At 43.4% G+C, this 18359-nt stretch overlaps 1 protein-coding gene across 3 annotated transcripts in view; it reads right to left on the bottom strand.

Moving 5' to 3' along the window:
• cnbd1 (cyclic nucleotide binding domain containing 1) overlaps positions 1 to 18359 on the bottom strand; it is a 272191-nt gene that overhangs the window by 54837 nt on the left and 198995 nt on the right. For all 3 annotated transcript variants that reach the window (XM_070893726.1, XM_070893742.1, XM_070893736.1), the window contains exons 10-11: positions 16968 to 17118; positions 16680 to 16747 (exon numbers count right to left, since the gene is read on the bottom strand). In XM_070893726.1, the coding sequence (XP_070749827.1) occupies positions 16680 to 16747; positions 16968 to 17118 (219 nt within the window). The remainder of the gene's footprint in view (positions 1 to 16679; positions 16748 to 16967; positions 17119 to 18359) is intronic.

Raw genomic sequence — 18359 nt, 5'->3', positions numbered from 1 at the left:
TGAGGGAGTGCAGCGAAGGTTCACCAGACTGATTCCCGGGATGGCGGGACTGACATATCAAGAAAGACTGGATCAACTGGGCTTGTATTCACTGGAGTTCAGAAGAATGAGAGAGGATCTCATAGAAACGTTTAAAATTCTGACGGTTTAGACAGGTTAGATGCAGGAAGAATGTTCCCAATGTTGGGGAAGTCCAGAACCAGGGGTCACAGTCTAAGGATAAGGGGTAAGCCATTTAGGACCGAGATGAGGAGAAACTTCTTCACCCAGAGAGTGGTGAACCTGTGGAATTCTCTACCACAGGAAGTTGTTGAGGCCAATTCATTAAATATATTCAAAAAGGAGTTAGATGTAGTCCTTACTACTAGGGGATTCAAGGGGTATGGCGAGAAAGCAGGAATGGGGTACTGAAGTTGCCTGTTCAGCCATGAACTCATTGAATGGCGGTGCAGGCTCGAAGGGCCGAATGGCCTACTCCTGCACCTATTTTCTATGTTTCTATGTTTCTAATATTGTTGTCTATTTTCTTTCTCCAAGTTCTATTCATAGCCCTTCAAAATCAGCTTTTCTCCAATCTATTACCCTGGACTTTGTCATGATTATGTCCTTCTCAATTATTATTCCAAACCGTATTGTATTGTGGTCACTATTACCTAGATGTTCCCCTACTTTTATTTCTCTTATCTGCTCTGGTTCATTACCCATTATTAGATTCAGTAGAGAATCTGTCCTTGTTTCATTTCTTACATACTGGGTTAGAAAGGAGCATTGTATACACTATAGGAACTCCATTCCCTTATCTCCTTACTGACCTCACTGGCCAATTAATTTTGGGGTAGTTGAAATCACACATGGTTATTATGCAATGTTTTTGACTCATTTCCTGAAATTGTTTGCATATTTCTTCCTCCGCCTCCCTTCCACTATTTGATGGTCTGCAGACTACTCATGTTATTGATCCAGTATAATACAGTATGTTATGTATATGCACTTTCAAAAGGAAATTTATAAAGTATCACACAACAGACTTATTCGGAAAATAGAAGCAGATGGTATTGAAGGGATGGTGGTAACATGGGTAAGTAATTGGCTAAGGGATAAGAGGCAAAGAGTGGTTGTGACTGGAAGGAAGTATGCAGTGGTGTCCCCGAGGGGTCGGTATTAGAACCATTGCTTTTTTTGTTATATGTAAATGGCCTGGACTTGGGTATAGGAGTACAATTTCAAAGTGTGCAGATGTAGAAAAAACTTGATAATGTTGTAAATAGTGACCAGGATAGTAGTAGATGTCAGGAGAACATATAAGTACTGGTGAAATGGGCAGACACATGGCAGATGCAATTTAACGTGGATAAGTATGAAATTAGGCACTTTGAGACGAACAACATGGAGAGGCAGTATAATCTAAATGGTACTATTTTGAAAAGGGGAGTTGCAAGAGCAGAAGGACAAGGGGCTACATATTCACAAATCCTTGAAGGTAGCAAGTCAAATTGAGAAGGCGGCTAAGATAGTGTATGGGCTATTTGGCTTTGTAAATACGGGTATTGAATACAAAATCAAGGAAGTCATGGATGGTATGTTGCCTCCCTGGTGCAAGGGTCAAGGATGTCTCTGAGCATGTGCAGGGCAATCTGAAAAGGGAGGGTGAACAGCCAGTTGTCGTGGTGCATATAGGTACCAACGATATGGGTAAAAAATGAGATGAGGTTCTACGAGACGAATTTAGGGAGCTAGGAGCTAAATTTAAAAAGTAGGACCTCAAAAGTAGTAATCTCAGGATTGCTACCAGTGCCACGTGCTAGTCAGAGTAGGAATTGCAGGATAGCTCAGATGAATACGTGGCTTGAGGAGTGGTGCAGAAGGGAGGGATTCAAGTTCCTGGGACATTGGAACCGGTTCTGGAAGAGGAGGGACCAGTACAAACCGGATGGTCTGCACCTGGGCAGGACTGGAACCAATGTCCTAGGAGGAGTGTTTGCTAGTGCTGTTGGGGAGGAGTTAAACTAACATGGCAGGGGGATGGGAACCAATGCAGGGAGACAGAGGGAAGTAGAATGGGGGCAGAAGCAAACGCTAGAAAGAAGAAACGTAAAAGTGGAGGGCAGAGAAACCTAAGTCAAAAATCAAAAAGGGCCACATTACAGCAAAATTCTAAAGGGGCAAAGTGTGTTAGAAAGACAAGCCTGAAGGCTCTGTGCCTCAATGCGAGGAGTATTCGGAATAAGATGGACAAATTAACTGCGCAGATAGCAGTTAACGGATATGATGTAATTGGCATCACGGAGACATGGCTCCAGGGTGACCAAGGCTGGGAACTCAACATCCAGGGGTATTCAACATTTAGGAAGAATAGACAGAAAGGAAAAGGAGGTGGGGTGGCATTGCTGGTTAAAGAGGAAATTAATGCAATAGTAAGAAAGGACATTAGCTTGGATGATGTGGAATCGGTATGGGTGGAGCTCTGGAATACTAAAGGGCAGAAAACGCTAGTGGGAGTTGTGTACAGACCACCAAACAGTAGTAGTGAGGTTGGGGACAGCATCAAACAAGAAATTAGGAATGCGTGCAATAAAGGTACAGCAGTTATCATGGGTGACTTTAATCTTCATATTGATTGGGCTAACCAAACTGATAGCAATGCGCTGGAGTGTATTAGGAATGGTTTTCTAGACCAATATGTCGAGGAACCAACTAGGGAGCTGGCCATCCTAGACTGGGTGATATGTATTGAGAAAGGACTAATTAGCAATCTTGTTGTGCGAGGTCCCTTGGGGAAGAGTGACCATAACATGGTAGAATTGTTTATTAAGATGGAGAGTGACACAGTTAATTCAGAAACTAGGGTCCTGAACTTAAGGAAAGTTAATTTCGATGGTTTGAGGTGTGAATTGGCTAGAATAGACTGGCAAATGATACTTAAAGGATTGACTGTGGATAGCCAATGGCAAACATTTAAAGATCACATGGATGAACTTCAGCAATTATACATCCCTGTCTGAAGTAAAAATAAAATGGGGAAGGTGACTCAACCGTGGCTAACAAGGGAAATTAAGGATAGTATTCAATCCAAAGAAGAGGCATATAAATTGGCCAGAAAAAGCAGCAAACCTGAGGACTGGAGAAATTTAGAATTCAGCAGAGGAGGACAAAGGGTTTAATTAAGAGGGGGAAAATAGAGTACGAGAAGAAGCTTGCCGGGAACATAAAAACTGACTGCAAAAGCTTCTATAGATATGTGAAGAGAAAAAGATAAGTGAAGACAAATGTAGGTCCCTTGCAGTCGGGTTCAGGTGAATTTATCATGGGGAACAAAGAAATGGCAGACCAATTGAACAAATATTTTGGTTCTATCTTCACGAAGGAAGACACAAATAACCTTCCGGAAGTACTAGGGGACCGAGGGTCTAGTTAGAAGGAGGAACTGAAGGATATCATTATTAGGCGGGAAATTGTGTTCGGGAAATTGATGGGATTGAAGGCTGATAAATCCCCGGGGCCTGATAGTCTGCATCCCAGAGTACTTAAGGAAGTGGCCCTAGAAATAGTGGATGCATTGGTGATCCTTTTCCAACAGTCTATCGACTCTGGATCAGTTTCTATGGACTGGAGACTAGCTAATGTAACACCACCTTTTAGCCTGACATCAGTAGTGGGGAAAATGTTGGAATCAATTATTAAGGATGAAATAGCAGCGCATTTGGAAGCAGTGACAGGATCGGTCCAAGTCAGCATGGATTTATGAAGGGAAAATCATGCTTGACAAATCTTATGGAATTTTTTGAGGATGTAACTAGTAGAGTGGACAAGGGAGAACCAGTGGATGTGGTGTATTTGGACTTTCAAAAGGCTTTTGACAAGGTCCCACACAAGAAATTGGTGTACAAAATCAAAGCACATGGTATTGGGGGTAATATACTGACGTGGATAAAGAACTGGTTGGCAGACAGGAAGCAGAGAGTTGGGATAAACTGGTCCTTTTCAGAATAGCAGGCAGTGACTAGTGGGGTGCCTCAGGGCTCAGTGTTGGGACCCCAGCTCTTTATAATATACATCAATGATTTAGATGAAGGAATTGAGTGTAATATCTCCAAGTTTGCAGATGACACTAAACTGGGTGGTGGTGTGAGCTGTGAGGGGGATGCTAAGAAGCTGCAGGGTGACTTGGACAGGTTAGGTGAGTGGTCAAATACATGGCAGATGCAGTTTAATGTGGATAAATGTGAGGTTATCCACTTTGGGGGCAAAAACGCGAACACAGAATATTATCTGAATGGCGGCAGATTAGGAAAGGGGAGGTGCAACGAGAACTGGGTGTCATGGTTCATCAGTCATTGAAAGTTGGCATACAGCTATAGCAGGCGGTGACGAAGGCAAATGGAATGTTGGCCTTCATAGCTAGGGGATTTGAGTATAGGAGCAGGGAGGTCTTACTGCAGTTGTACAGGGCCTTGGTAGGGCCTCACTTGGAATATTGTATTCAGTTTTGGTCTCCTAATCTGAGGAAGGACGTTCTTGCTATTGAGGGAGTGCAGCTAAGGTTCATCAAACTGATTCCCGGAATGGCTGGACTGACATATGAGGAGAGACTGGAGTTTAGAAGGATGAGGATCTCATAGAAACATATAAGATTCTGACGGGACGGGACAGGTGAGATGCGGGTAGAATGTTCCCGATGTTGGGGAAGTCCAGAACCAGGGGACACAGTCTTAGAATAAGGGGTAGGCCATTTAGGACTGAGATGAGGAGAAACGTCTTCACTCAGAGAGTTGTTAACCGGTGGAATTCCCTGCCGCAGTGAGTTTTTGATGCCAGTTCATTGGATATATTCAAGAGGGAGTTAGATATGGCCCTTACGGCTAAGGGGATCAAGGGGTATGGAGAGAATGCAGGAAAGGGTTACTGAGGGAATGATCAGCCATGATCTTATTGAATGGTGGTGCAGGCTCGAAGGGCTGAATGGCCTACTCCTGCACCTATTTTCTATGTTAGTCCTTTACAAATCACTCGAATATTGTGTACATTTCTGGGCACCACAGTTTAGGAAGGATGTCAAGGCTTTAGACAGAGTACACAGAAGGTTAACAGGATTATACCAGGAATGAGAGACTTCAGTTATATGAATGGATTGGAGAAGTTGAGATTGTTCTCCTTAGAGCAGAGAAGGTTAAGGGGAGATTTAATAGAGGCATTCAAAATTATGGGGGATTTTGATAGAGCAAGTAGGGAGAAACTTTGGCAAGTGGGTTGGTAACCAGAGGTCATAGATTTCAAATAATTAGCAGAACAACTAGAGGGGAAACTAGGTGATTTTTTTTAAACACAGAAGGTTGTTATGATCTAGAGCTCACTACCTGAAAGGGTGGTGGAATCAGATTCAATTGGAATTTTCAAAAGGCAATTGGTCATGTATTTGAAGAGAACTAATTTGCAGCATTATGGAGAAAAAGCTGTGGTGTGGGATTAAACTGGACAGCTCTTTCAAAGATCGGGGGCAAGCTCGACAGGACGAAAGGCCCTCTTCTGTGTTGTAAGATTTTATAAATTTGATGATTCTAACACATGTGAACATGTGTTACTGTGACTTCTTTAGTGATGATTCAACAACAAAAGATTATAAACAATCTCTGTTTATATTTAATGTAAAGAATACATTTTTGTTTATTGCTGGTGAAAATACAGTTAATATATATCCCTTTTCTGAACATGTTTGAGGCTTGGGAGTTGATTTTAACTTTCACCACCATTAAGCAGATCCTGCAACCATTATACACCCTGCCCAATTTTAGTTTCCAGCTAGTGGGAGAGGCAACAGTAACATTTCCAGCGGTGCTCTGAGGACCAGGGATCTGGTAGTAGGCTTTCAATTTGGATGGTATAATGAAAGAAAATTGAAGAAGGTGCCACATAAAAGGTTACTGCACAAGATAAAAGTTCACGGGGTTGGGGGTAATATATTAGCATGGATAGAGGATTGGCTAATGAACAGAAAACAGAGAGGAGGGATAAATGGTTCATTCTCGGGTTGGCAATCAGTAACCAGTGGGGTGCCTCAGGGATCAGTGCTGGGACCCCAACTATTTATAATCTATATTAACGACTTGGAGGAAGAGACTGAGTGTAATGTAGCCAAGTTTGTCGACGATACAAAGATGGGAGGAAAAGCAATCTGTGAGGAGGACACAAACAATCTGCAAAAGTTCAAAGACAGGCTAAGTGATTGGGCAAAAATTTGGCAGATGGAGTATAATGTTGGAAAGTGTGAGGTCATGCACTTTGGCACAAAAAAATCAAAGAGCAAGTTATTATTTAAATGGAGAAAGATTGCAAAGTGCTGCAGTATAGCGGGACCTGGAGGTATTTGTGCATGAAACACAAAAGGTTGGTATGCAGGTACAGCAAGTGATCAGGAAGGCCAATGGAATCTTGGCCTGTATTGCAAAGGGGATGGAGTATAAAAGCAGGGAAGTCTTGCTACAGTTGTAAAGGGTATTAGTGAGGCCACATCTGGAATACTGTGTGCAGTTTTGGTTTCCATATTTACGAAAGGATATACTTGCTTTGGAGGCAGTTCAGAGAAGGTTCACAAGGTTGATTCCAGAGATGAAAGGGTTGATTTATGAGGAAAGGTTGAGTAGATTGGACCTCTACTCTTTGGAATTCAGATGAGAGGTGATCTTATCGAAATGTATAAGATTGTGAGGGGGCTTGACAAGGTGGATGCAGAGAGGATGTTTCCACTGATAGGGGTCATAATCTTAGAATAAGGGGCCGCCCATTTAAAAATATGAGGAGAAATTTCTTCTCAGAGGGTTATGGATCTGTGGAATTTGCTGCCTCAGAGCTGTGGAAGTTGGGACATTGAATAAATTTAAGACAGAAATAGACAGTTTCTTAAACGATAAGGGAATAAGGGGTTATGGAGAGTGGGTAGGGAAGTGGACCTGAGTCCATGATTGGATCAGCCATGATCGTATTAAATGGCGGAGCAGGCTCGAGGAGCCGTATGGCCTTCTCCTGCTCCTATTTCTTATGTTCTTATGTTCTTAAAATCTAGCCTCAAATACATTCAATTATGGCACGTTAACCTGTTGTAGGTTTTTGTGAATGGAACTAGTTTGTTTCACACTTCATAACCGTGTCAAACCTCTGCAATATTTTACAGGATCAGGTGGTAAACTGGTTTAACAACCCTGTCTAGCCGCCTTTTTCTTTATTTGGCGGCTAGGCTAAATCATATATCGGATCGATATTTAAATCTAATCTGAAAATTAAACAATTTTTGACTTAAAAATTCTGGCTTAATATTTTTACCTCATTTTAAATGACACCTCACATGAAATAATGGCTATTAAATTCCAGCCTCTCCGGGTGTGTACGATGTGCGCACGCGCCCAAAGAGGCCCCCCAAGTCCTGGGTTTAGGCGCACGAAGCGCATGCGCCTGAACCTGGCACTTGCAATCTGTTAAAATGTCTTCGTCATCCGTCGCCGCCATCACTCGCCTTCACCCCGCCCAGATAGGGGAATCGTAGCCCACATGTGCAGTTTGAACCAGCATAAACATACTGCACTGTTATTGATCTGAATTGCTGTTGGGAGCAAATGCCTGGCACAATTCACACACTGAATGCTGATCTTAGAGAACTGTTTTAAAGCAAAAGTCACGAACAAGACAGTACATTGCTGATAAATAGTCTTAGGTCAAATGGGCCTGTATCACAAAAAATTTCCTCATATAGCATTTCTCTATCATCCACTGTATTGACTATATCTGTTATTTTATATCATCCACAATTTTTCAGATGCAATTACTGGTGCCTTCTTCCAGATCATTTATAAAATGTTGAAGATTACCAGTCCCTGTACCAAGCCTAGCTTAACACTACTTGTCACACCTTTCTATCCTAAATATTTTCTATTCACACTGATACTCTTTCACCAATCACTCAGGAAATTCCAACAGTCCCCATCGTTAGCTCTCCAACCGGTACTCTGTTCTGAGTACTGGTGGGGGCGATGGTGGCTCTGGGGAGTGCAGCCAGAGCCAAGTCCACGGCACCACGGGTGGCTCAGCTGCACAGGGGGGAAGAAAAAGAATGGAACAACTATAGTGGTATGGGGTTCAATAGTCAGGGGAGCAGACAGGTATTTCTGCAGCCGCAGACGTGACTCTAGGATGGTATGTTGCCTTCCTGGTGCCAGGGTCAAGGATGTCACTGAGCGGCTGCAAGGCATTCTGGGGGATAGGGTGAACAACCAGAGACCATGGTCCACATCGGTACCAATGAACATAGGTCGGAAGAGGGATGAAGTCCTGCAGGCAGAGTTTAGGGAGCTAGGAGAGAGATTAAAAAGCAGGATCTCAAAGGTAGTAATCTCTGGATTACTCCCGGTGCCACAAGCTAGTGAGTACAGAAATAGGAGGATCGAGCAGATGAATACGTGGCTGGACAGATGGTGCAGGTGGAAGGGCTTTAGTTTCCTGAGGCATTGAGACCGCTTCTGGGGGAGGTGGCACCTGTACAAGCCAGACAGGTTGCACCTCAACAAAGCCAGAACCAATATCCTCGCTGGGGAGTTTGCTAGTGCTGTTGGGGAGGGTTTAAACTAGCTTGGCAGGGGGATGGGAACCTGAAAATAGATTCAGCAGGGAGGAGAGTAAAGCTGGAATTAGAAAGCAAAAATAAAGAAAGTGAGTTTGAAGAAGAGAGGAAACAAGCAGGAAAAAAGGGTAAAAAAACAAATTTAAAGGCACTTTGTCTAAATGCACGTAGCATTTGCAACAAAATAGATGAATTGACGGCACAAATTGAGACAAATGGGTATGATCTGATAGCCATTACAGAGACGTGGTTGCAAGGTGACCAGGACTGGGAATTAAATATTCAAGGGTACTTGACAATCCAGAAGGATAGACAGATAGGAAAAGGAGGTTGGGTAGCTCTATTGATAAAGGATGGAATCACTGCAATAGTGAGAAACAATATTGGCTCAAATGATCAGGATGTTGAAACAGTTCAGGTGGCGATAAGGAATAATAAGGGGAAAAAAGTCACTGGTGGGCGTAGTCTATAGGCCCCCTAAAAGTAGCAACTCTGTTGGTCGGAGCATAAACCGAAAATAGTGGGGGCTTGTAAAAAGGGAACAGCAATAATCATGGGTAATTTTAACCTCCATATTGATTGGACAAATCAATTTGGTTAGGGTAGCCTTGAGGATGAGTTCATAGAGTGCATAAGGGACAGGTTCCTTGAGCAATATGCAACGGAACCAACCAGGGGGCAGGCTATCTTAGATCTGGTCCTGTGTAATGAGACAGGATTAATAAACAATCTCCTAGTAAAGGATACCCTTGGAATGAGTGATCATAGTATGACTGAATTTCAAAATCAGATAGAGGATGAGAAAGTTGGCTTAAATAAAGAAGACTATGAAGGTATGAGGGCAGAGTTGGCTAAAGTGGATTGGGAAAATAGATGACCAGTGGTGTACATTTCAGGAGTTATTTCACAACTCACAAGAAAAATATATTCCAGTGAGGAAGAAAGGGTGCAAGAGAAACGATAGTCATCCGTGGCTAACTAAAGAAATAAAGGACGGTATCCAATTAAAAATAACGGCATACAAAGTGGCCAAAACTACTGGGAGGACAGAAGATTGGGAAGCTTTTAAAAGCCAGCAAAGAATGACTAAAAAACTGATTAAGAAAGGGAAGATAGACTATGAAAGTAAACTAGCACAAAATATAAAAACAGATAGCCAGATTTTCTATGGGTATATAAAAAGGAAGAGTGGCTAAAGTAAATGTTGGTCCCTTAGAGGACGACACCAGGGAATTAGTAATGGGGAACATGGAGATGGTAGAAACTCTGAACAAATATTTTGTATCAGTCTTTACGGTAGAGGACACTAACAATATTCCAAAAGTGGATAGTCAAGAGGCTATAGCTGGGAAGGAACTTAACACAATCACAATTACTAAGGTACTCAGTAAGATAATGGGACTAAAGGCAGATAAATCCCCTGGATCTGATGGCTTGCATCCAAGGATCGTAAGAGAAGCAGCGGCAGGGATTGTGGATACATTGGTTGTAATTTACCAAAATTCCCTGGATTCTGGGGAGGTCCCAGCAGATTGGAAAACTGCAAATGTAATGCCCCACTTTAAAAAAGGAGGCAGACAAAAAGCAGGAAACTACAGACCAGTTAGCCTAATATCTGTGGTTGGGAAAATGTTGGAGTCCATTATTAAAGAAGTAGTAGCAGGATATTTGGAAAAGCAAAATTCGGTCAGGCAGAGTCAGCATGGATTTATGAAGGGGAAGTCATATTTGACAAATTTTCTGGAATTGTTTGAGGATGTAACGGACAGGGTGGATAAAGGGGAACCAGTGGATGTGGTGTATTTGGACTTCCAGAAGGCAATTGACAAGGTGCCACATAAAAGGTTGCTGCATAAGAGAAAAGTTCAAGGGGTTGGGGGTAATATATTAGCATGGATACCCCAACCTCTGTCGTTGAGCTACAGTATGCGGACAACGCCTGCGTCTGCACACATTCTGAGGCTGAACTCCAGGATATAGTCGATATATTCACCGAGGCATATGAAAGCATGGGCCTTACGGTTAATATCCGTAAGACAAAGGTCCTTCACCAGCCTGTCCTTGCTGCACAGCACTGCCCCCCAGTCATCAACATTCACTGCGTGGCCCTCGATAACGTGGATCATTTCCTATACCCCGGGAGCCTCTTATCATCAAAAGCAGACATTGATGCAGAGATTCAACAGCGCCTCCAGTGCGCCAGTGCAGCCTTCGGCCGCTTGAAGAAAAGAGTGTTCGAAGACCAGGCCCTCAAATCTACCACCAAGCTCATGGTCTACAGGGCTGTACTAATACCTGCCCTCCTGTATGGATCAGAGGCATGGACGACGTACAGAAGAAACCTCAAGTCGCTGGAGATATATCATCGACGATGTCTCCGCAAGATCCTGCAAATCCCTTGGGGGGACAGGCGCACCAACATCCGTGGCCTTGTCCAGGCTAACATCCCCAGCATTGAAGTACTGACCACACTTGATCAGCTTCGCTGGGCAGGCCACATAGTTCGCATGCCAGACACGAGACTCCCTAAGCAAATGCTCGATGCGGAGTCCTTCATGGCAAATGAGCCAAAGGCGGGCAGTGGAACCATTACAAGGACACACTCAAAGCCTCCCTGATAAAGTGCAACATCACCACTGGCACCTGGCAGTCCCTGGCTGAGGTGGAGAAAGAGCATCCGGGAGGGCGTTGAGCTCTTCGAATCTCAACGCAGAGAGCGTGAAGAGGTCAAGCACAGGCAGCGGAACGAGCGTGCGACAAATCAGTTTCACCCACCCCTTCCCTCGACGAATATCTGTCCCACCTGTGACAGGGTCTGTGGCTCTCGTATTGGACTGTTCAGCCACCAAAGAACTCACATCAGGAGTGGACGCAAGGTCCCTTGCAGTCAGAATCAGGTGAATTTATAATGGGGAACAAAGAAATGGCAGACCAATTGAACAGATACTTTGGTTCTGTCTTCACTAAGGAAGACACAAATAACCTTCCGGAAATACAAGGGAACCGAGGGTCTAGCGAGAAGGAGGAACTAAAGGAAATCCTTATTAGTCAGCAAATTGTGTTCGGAAAATTGATGGGATTGAAGGCTGATAAATCCCCAGGGCCTGATAGTCTGCATCCCAGAGTACTTAAGGAAGTGACCCTAGAAATAGTGGATGCATTGGTGGTCATTTTCCAACATTCTATAGACTCTGGATCGATTCCTGTGGATTGGAGGGTAGCTAATGTAACCCCACTTTTAAAAAAAGGAGGGAGAGAGAAAACAGGAAATTATAGATCAGTTAGCCTGACATCGGTAGTGGGGAAAATGTTGGAATCAATTATTAAAGATGTAATAGCAGCACATTTGGAAAGCAGTGACAGAATCGGTCCAAGTCAGCATGGGTTTATGAAAGGGAAATCATGCTTGACAAATCTTCTAGAATTTTTTGAGGATGTAACAAGTAGAGTGGACAAGGGAGAACCAGTGGATGTAGTGTATTTGGACTTTCAAAAGGCTTTTGACAAGGTCCCACACAAGAGATTAGTGTGCAAAATTAAAGCACATGTTATTAGGGGTAATGTATTGACATGGATAGAGAGCTGGTTGGCAGACAGGAACCAAAGAGTAGGAATAAACAAGTCCTTTTCAGAATGGCAGGCAGTGACTAGGGGGGAACGGCAAGGTTCAGTGCTGGGACCCCAGCTATTTACATAGAAACATAGAAAATAGGTGCAAGAGTAGGCCATTCAGCCCTTCGAGCCTGCACCACTATTCAATAAGATCATGGCTGATCATTCACCTCAGCACCCCTTTCCTGCTTTCTCTCCATAGCCCTTGATCGCTTTAGCCGTAAGGGCCATATCTAACTCCCTCTTGAATATATCCAATGAACTGGCATCTACAACTCTCTGCGGTAGGGAATTCCACAGGTTAACAACTTTCTGAGTGAAGAAGTTTCTTCTCATCTCAGTCTTAAATGGCTTACCCCTTATCCTTAGATGATGTCCCCTGGTTCTGGACTTCCCCAACATCGGGAACATTCTTCCTGCATCTAACCTGTCCAGTCCCGTCAGCATTTTATACGTTTCTATGAGACCACCTCTCATCCTTCTAAACTCCAGTGAATACAGGCCCAGTCGATACAGACTCTCCTCATATGTCAGTCCTGCCATCCCGGGAATCAGTCTGGTGAATCTTCACTGCATTCCCTCAATAGCAAGAACGTCCTTCCTCAAATTAGGAGACCAAAACGGAACACAATATTCCAGGTGAGGCCTCACCAAGGCCCTGTGCAACTGTAGTAAGACCTCCCTGCTCCTATACTCAAATCCCCTAGCTATGAAGGCCAACATGCCATTTGCCTTCTTCACCACCTGCTGTAACTCATAGAGTGGACAAGGGAGAACCAGTGGATGTGGTGTATTTGGACTTTCAAAAGGCTTTTGACAAGGTCCCACACAAGAGATTGGTGTTCCAAATTAAAGCACATGGTGAGGCCTCACTTGGAATATTGTGTTCAGTTTTGAGGGAGTGCAGCGAAGGTTCACCAGACTGATTCCAGGGATGGCTGGACTGACGTATGAGGAGAGACTGGAGCAACTGGGCCTTTATACACTGGAGTTTAGAAGAATGAGAGGGGATCTCATAGAAACGTGTAAGATACTGATGGGACTGGACAGGTTAGATGCAGGAAGAATGTTCCCGATGTTGGGGAAGTCCAGAACCTGGGGACACAGTCTTAGGATAAGGGGTAAGACATTTAGGACTGAGATGAGGAGGAACGTCTTCACTCATAGAGTTGTTAACCGGTGGAATTCCCTGCTGCAAAGAATTGTTGATGCCAGTTCATTGGATATATTCAAGAGGGAGTTAGATATGGCCCTTACGGCTAAAGGCATCAAGGGGTATGGAGAGAAAGCAGGAAAGGGTTACTGAGGTGAATGATCAGCCATGATCTTATTGAATGGTGGTGCAGGCTCGAAGGGCCGAATGGCCTACTCCTGCACCTATTTTCTATGTTTCTATGTGGCTGAAAAAAAAGATGGCCGTGGCCATGTCACGAGGTACAACGCTGAGGGACCAACACGTGGTGTCTAACAAAGGATTTGATTGGGGTAAAGCCAGCAGGGTTCTCTTGAAGGAGACCTGCAACCAACTGAACTTAAAACAGGCATTGTATGCGTGGCAATCAATGTAACGAACCGATTAGGATTGTGAACAAAATGTTGTTGCGAGATGTCGGGAATAGAGTGTCCCCAAAAGTTGCAAGCAAGCGAATTCGGGAGGGTAAAGATGCTGATTCCGATGCCCTGCCCAGGTGTCCCCACAAGTTATAGCCAGCGACCTCAGGAGGGTGAAGGCACTGATGCTGATACCCTGCCACAGGTCTATCCCATGCTGCAGGCACCCGATGGTACTATTCACCACAGATCTGGAAACAAAAATGGCGCCAATACGCGCAGTCGGCTGCTGTTGCACTCCACAGACCCAGTTGCTACCTCGGCCATGTCCGGGCGCGAAAGGTCAGAACCAACGAATTCCCCAAACGGGACCTGGAACAGCCAGGTTCCCAACACCGTTAGAGAGCAGGCAGAAGATTCTGCAGCCCCCAAAGGAGGACAGGAAGGCCACACACATCTGTGGCTCTGCCCACCACTAGGCAATGGCAAAGGCCCTGAGTCCTGGCTAGGTGAGTGAACCAAGCCCACCCCGCTAGCAGGGGGCGCAGCGCCGCTATCAGACGACTCGGACCCCGTCCGGTTGCTCTGGAACCACAAAACGTAACGAATGTAAGTCACTGAACCAAGGGGTCACGATGCAAACTGTAACTTCCTTTCTTTGTAACTGAACTGTGTCTGATTCTGTATTTAATGTAACAGGCCTGCTGCCTGATCTCGCTCGGGGTGGGAATGGGGGAATGGATGTGCGTAGCCATGGACACACACATGGATCACACCCAGAACTCACTGGAACCTCCATTGTATCATCGAACCATCCAAACTGGTAACCACTACCCAACGTTGTGGCAAAAGGACAGGGAGAGAGCCAAGCCAAAGCACAGCCAAGGTGGAAGGGCTATTAGCACTTAAGTTTGGGGAGAGCTCAGCCAGGACTTGGAGAGTGATGTTATATATGCAGACTATAGATATACTCTCTGTGTAGTCACTATATCATTGCATAAGATGGAGACTTGTTACCTGATGTACTTTCAATAAGGTTTACACTGTGTATATACTATGCTGGCACCACTAGAGGGTGCAACTGGTGGAGACAAGCGTTTCCTGCCCCTGTGGCAGAAACTGTCCACCAGAGGGCACTACGGTGTGCAGGGCCCAGTACAAAAGGCTGCTCACCATGCTTGTGCCTCACTCTGGAGTTACCAATAAAGGACCAAGGTCACTACAGTTTGAGTACAACACATTTCCTCATGGAGTCATTCATAAGTACATTACAGTCAAAACACTGGGGGTACATGTGCATGAAACACAAAAGGATAGTATGCAGGTACAGCAAATGATCAGGAAGGCCAATGGAATATTGGGCTTTATTGCAAAGGGGATAGAGTATAAAAGCAGGGAAGTCTTGCTACAGTTATACAGGGTACTGGTGAGGCCACATCTGAAATACTGCATGCAGTTTTGGTTTCCATATTTACGAAAGGATATACTTGCTTTGGAGGCAGTGCAGAGAAGATTCACTAGGTTGATGCTGGAGATGAGGGGGTTGACTTATGAGGAAAGGGTGAGTAGGTTGGGCCTCTACTCATTGGAATTCAGAAGAATGCGAGGTGATCTTATCGAAACGTATAAGATTATGAGGGGGCTTGAGAAGGTGGATGCAGAGAGGATGTTTCCACTGTTAGGGGAGACTAGAACTAGAGGGCATAATCTTAGAATAACGGACCGCCCATTTAAAACTGAGATGAGGAGAAATTTCTTCTCTCAGAGGGTTGTAAATATGTGGAATACGCTGCCTCAGAGAGCTGTGGAAACTGGGACATTGAATAAATTTAAGACAGAAATAGATAGTTTCTTAAACGATGAGGGAATAAGGGGTAATTGGGAACGAGCAGGGAAGTGGACCTGAGTCCATGATCGGATCAGCCATGATAGTATGAAATTAAATGGCGGAGCAAGCTCGAGGGGCGTATGGCCTACTCCTGCTCCTATTTCTTATGTTCTTATGTTCTTCTTCCTTAGCTCAGGAAGAAACCAGTTGCCTGTAATTTTCCATTGATACTGGGTATGACCCAAGAGGCCCTATTGGCAGATATCATGATGTCCAAATATATCTATGATTCTCCTTCTACTGAGGGATATCCATGTAGGAATAATTAATTTAATTCTTGATGGGGCACAGGATAATAGCTCATATCGCTATTAAAACTATCTTAGTAGTGGTTTCGTAACATCACTGAACCACTATTTCCAGGTCTAAGAGGCACAGAACATTAAAAAAAAGCTTTTTCTACATGTTTGCAGCTACTACAAGTGGCAATTTATCATAGGGTATTGCAGTATGGAGGGCATCACAGCTGCGCTTCTTCATTACTTTTCAATTTTCTTTTTTGAGCTTCTATTTCCCCTCCATTTATGTGCATGTTTCTTGTGTGCCTCTATGAAGAGAAATGGAGGAAGCAGCACTCAGAATTTATGAAGGGGGAGAAATCAGCCAGACACAGGAAAATAACAAACAAATAATGGATACAAATACAATTGTTAAGTGGAAAATTGACTGGATAACTGGATAAGTCCAAAGCTCAAGATTACGAATAATCCTGTTTATCTTCAATTTGATAACATCATACAAATGCTGTCTTATCATTTCTTTTTAATCACATCTTAAGGATTTTAAAATTTTAGTTTTATAGTTTCATTATTTTTTGCAATGCTTCTAAATGTTGGGTTATTTATTGCTCTCTGCTGCCTTTGCTGCAAATAATTTTAGCCAATAAAATATCATCTGAAGATCCTGCTCTTTAGCCAATCAGATTTTAGTGCTGGACTAAGGTTTGTGTTCTCAGATAGATTTTAATAAGACCCTACAATATATTGAAACTATTATTTACAGTTAATACATAGCTTCGCTCACCTGAGTGAGGGTGCCGAAGATTGGCTGTGCTGTTTGTTGAAGAAGTTTTTGATTTACTGGATCAAGTTCTATGAACAAAAGGAAGTTTATGAAAAAAATGCTTCAGTTGTATCTGAGTGAATCTTAAATTTCAAAGAACATATACTTCACAGATGTACTACAAATACATTTTTTCAAAATAAAAAGATATGAAATATTATTTTAGGTTCAGTAGAGAAGTGCATTAAGTCCCTGTTACACATCACCACATTACAGTGAACACAAAGGAGGCAGCTAATGGAACATTACCTTGTAAATCATCAGCAGAAATAACTGCAAGTTCAACTTTTGTTGCTGTGATTATCGTGCAGGTGAAGGGTTTTTCAAGAAGAATGCTGATCTCTCCAAAGGATTCCTTCTCTTGGAGCTTTCCCATGATGATATGCTTCACCTCATTTCTCTAGAAAAAAAAAGATGACGTACACAATGACAGAAGTAAACGACACAAAACAAAAGACATTTAAGGATGAGTGGGTGAAAGGGGTGGGAAGTGGAGTACTGGCCAGCCATTCATGGGACAGCCAGCACTACCAGCCAAAAATATACAGAAGCGAACCTCCATCAGCCCTTTATAAAGGAGGCTGAAGACATTTTAAAAGTGTACCACGATCTCCAGGGGCTCAGGCCAAGTCCTGCACCTGGGCCCCTAATTGGCGCCACTTTCATCGGCTTTGAGGCCAATATGTCCCCTTAATTAGCATACCAGCTGCCTGGTGGATCCCAGGCCAGGTATAAAGAATCTCCAGCCTGAGACTCCCCTCCACAAGCCAGGCCACTTCTGATAGAAGTGGCACATATTTGATACAGATGAAAGACTTGCCAAAAAGGGCTACCTGAAACTCAGTGCAAAGACCTGAACCTGGAGTATTTGTGTCCCAGGATAATTTCCAAGTCTTTCACTAAACTCTCTATTGTCTTGCCAGAAGTGTGCCATTAAAGCCCACATAAATTTGGTTGGGAGTTTGTAAGCAACATCAATTTTGTCCAGAATTTTTTTAATATAAACTTTTAGGTAGCGAGAATGGCATACCAGTTGATTTGTAAATTCAGAAAGAAAATTGTAGTGGATTGGAACTAACAAATTCATACTTCTAAGGTGGGTTATAACAATCTTATGCTTAGGAGTATGATAAGCGGCTGGTGACAAAGAGTAGGGATGATGGGCAGGTATTCTAATTGGCAGAATGTGACTAGTGGTGTCCTGCAGGGATCTGTGTTGGAGCCTCAACTATTCATAGTATTTATTAATAACTAGAAAGCCACATATCCAAATTTGACGATGGCACAAAGATAGGCAGCATTGTAGGCAGTGTAGATGAAAGCCTAAAATTACAAAGAGATATTGATAGATTAAGTGAATGGACAAAACTGTGGCAAATGGATTTCAATGTAGGTAAATATGAGGTCATCCACTTTGGACCTAAAAAGGATAGAACAAGGTACTTTCTAAATGGTGAAAAGCTAAAAACAGTGGAGATCCAAAGAGACTTGGGGTCCAGATGCATAGATCATTAAAATGTCATGAACAAGTACAGAAAATAATCAAAAAGGCTAATGGAATGCTGGCTCTTATATCGAGAGGACTAGAATACAAGTGGGTAGAAGTTATGCTATAGCTATACAAAGCTCTGGTACTGTGAG

This window comes from Pristiophorus japonicus, chromosome 1 (assembly GCF_044704955.1).
Source record: "Pristiophorus japonicus isolate sPriJap1 chromosome 1, sPriJap1.hap1, whole genome shotgun sequence".
Lineage (NCBI taxonomy): Eukaryota > Metazoa > Chordata > Chondrichthyes > Pristiophoridae > Pristiophorus > Pristiophorus japonicus.
This window is presented reverse-complemented; position numbering and strand designations above follow the sequence as displayed.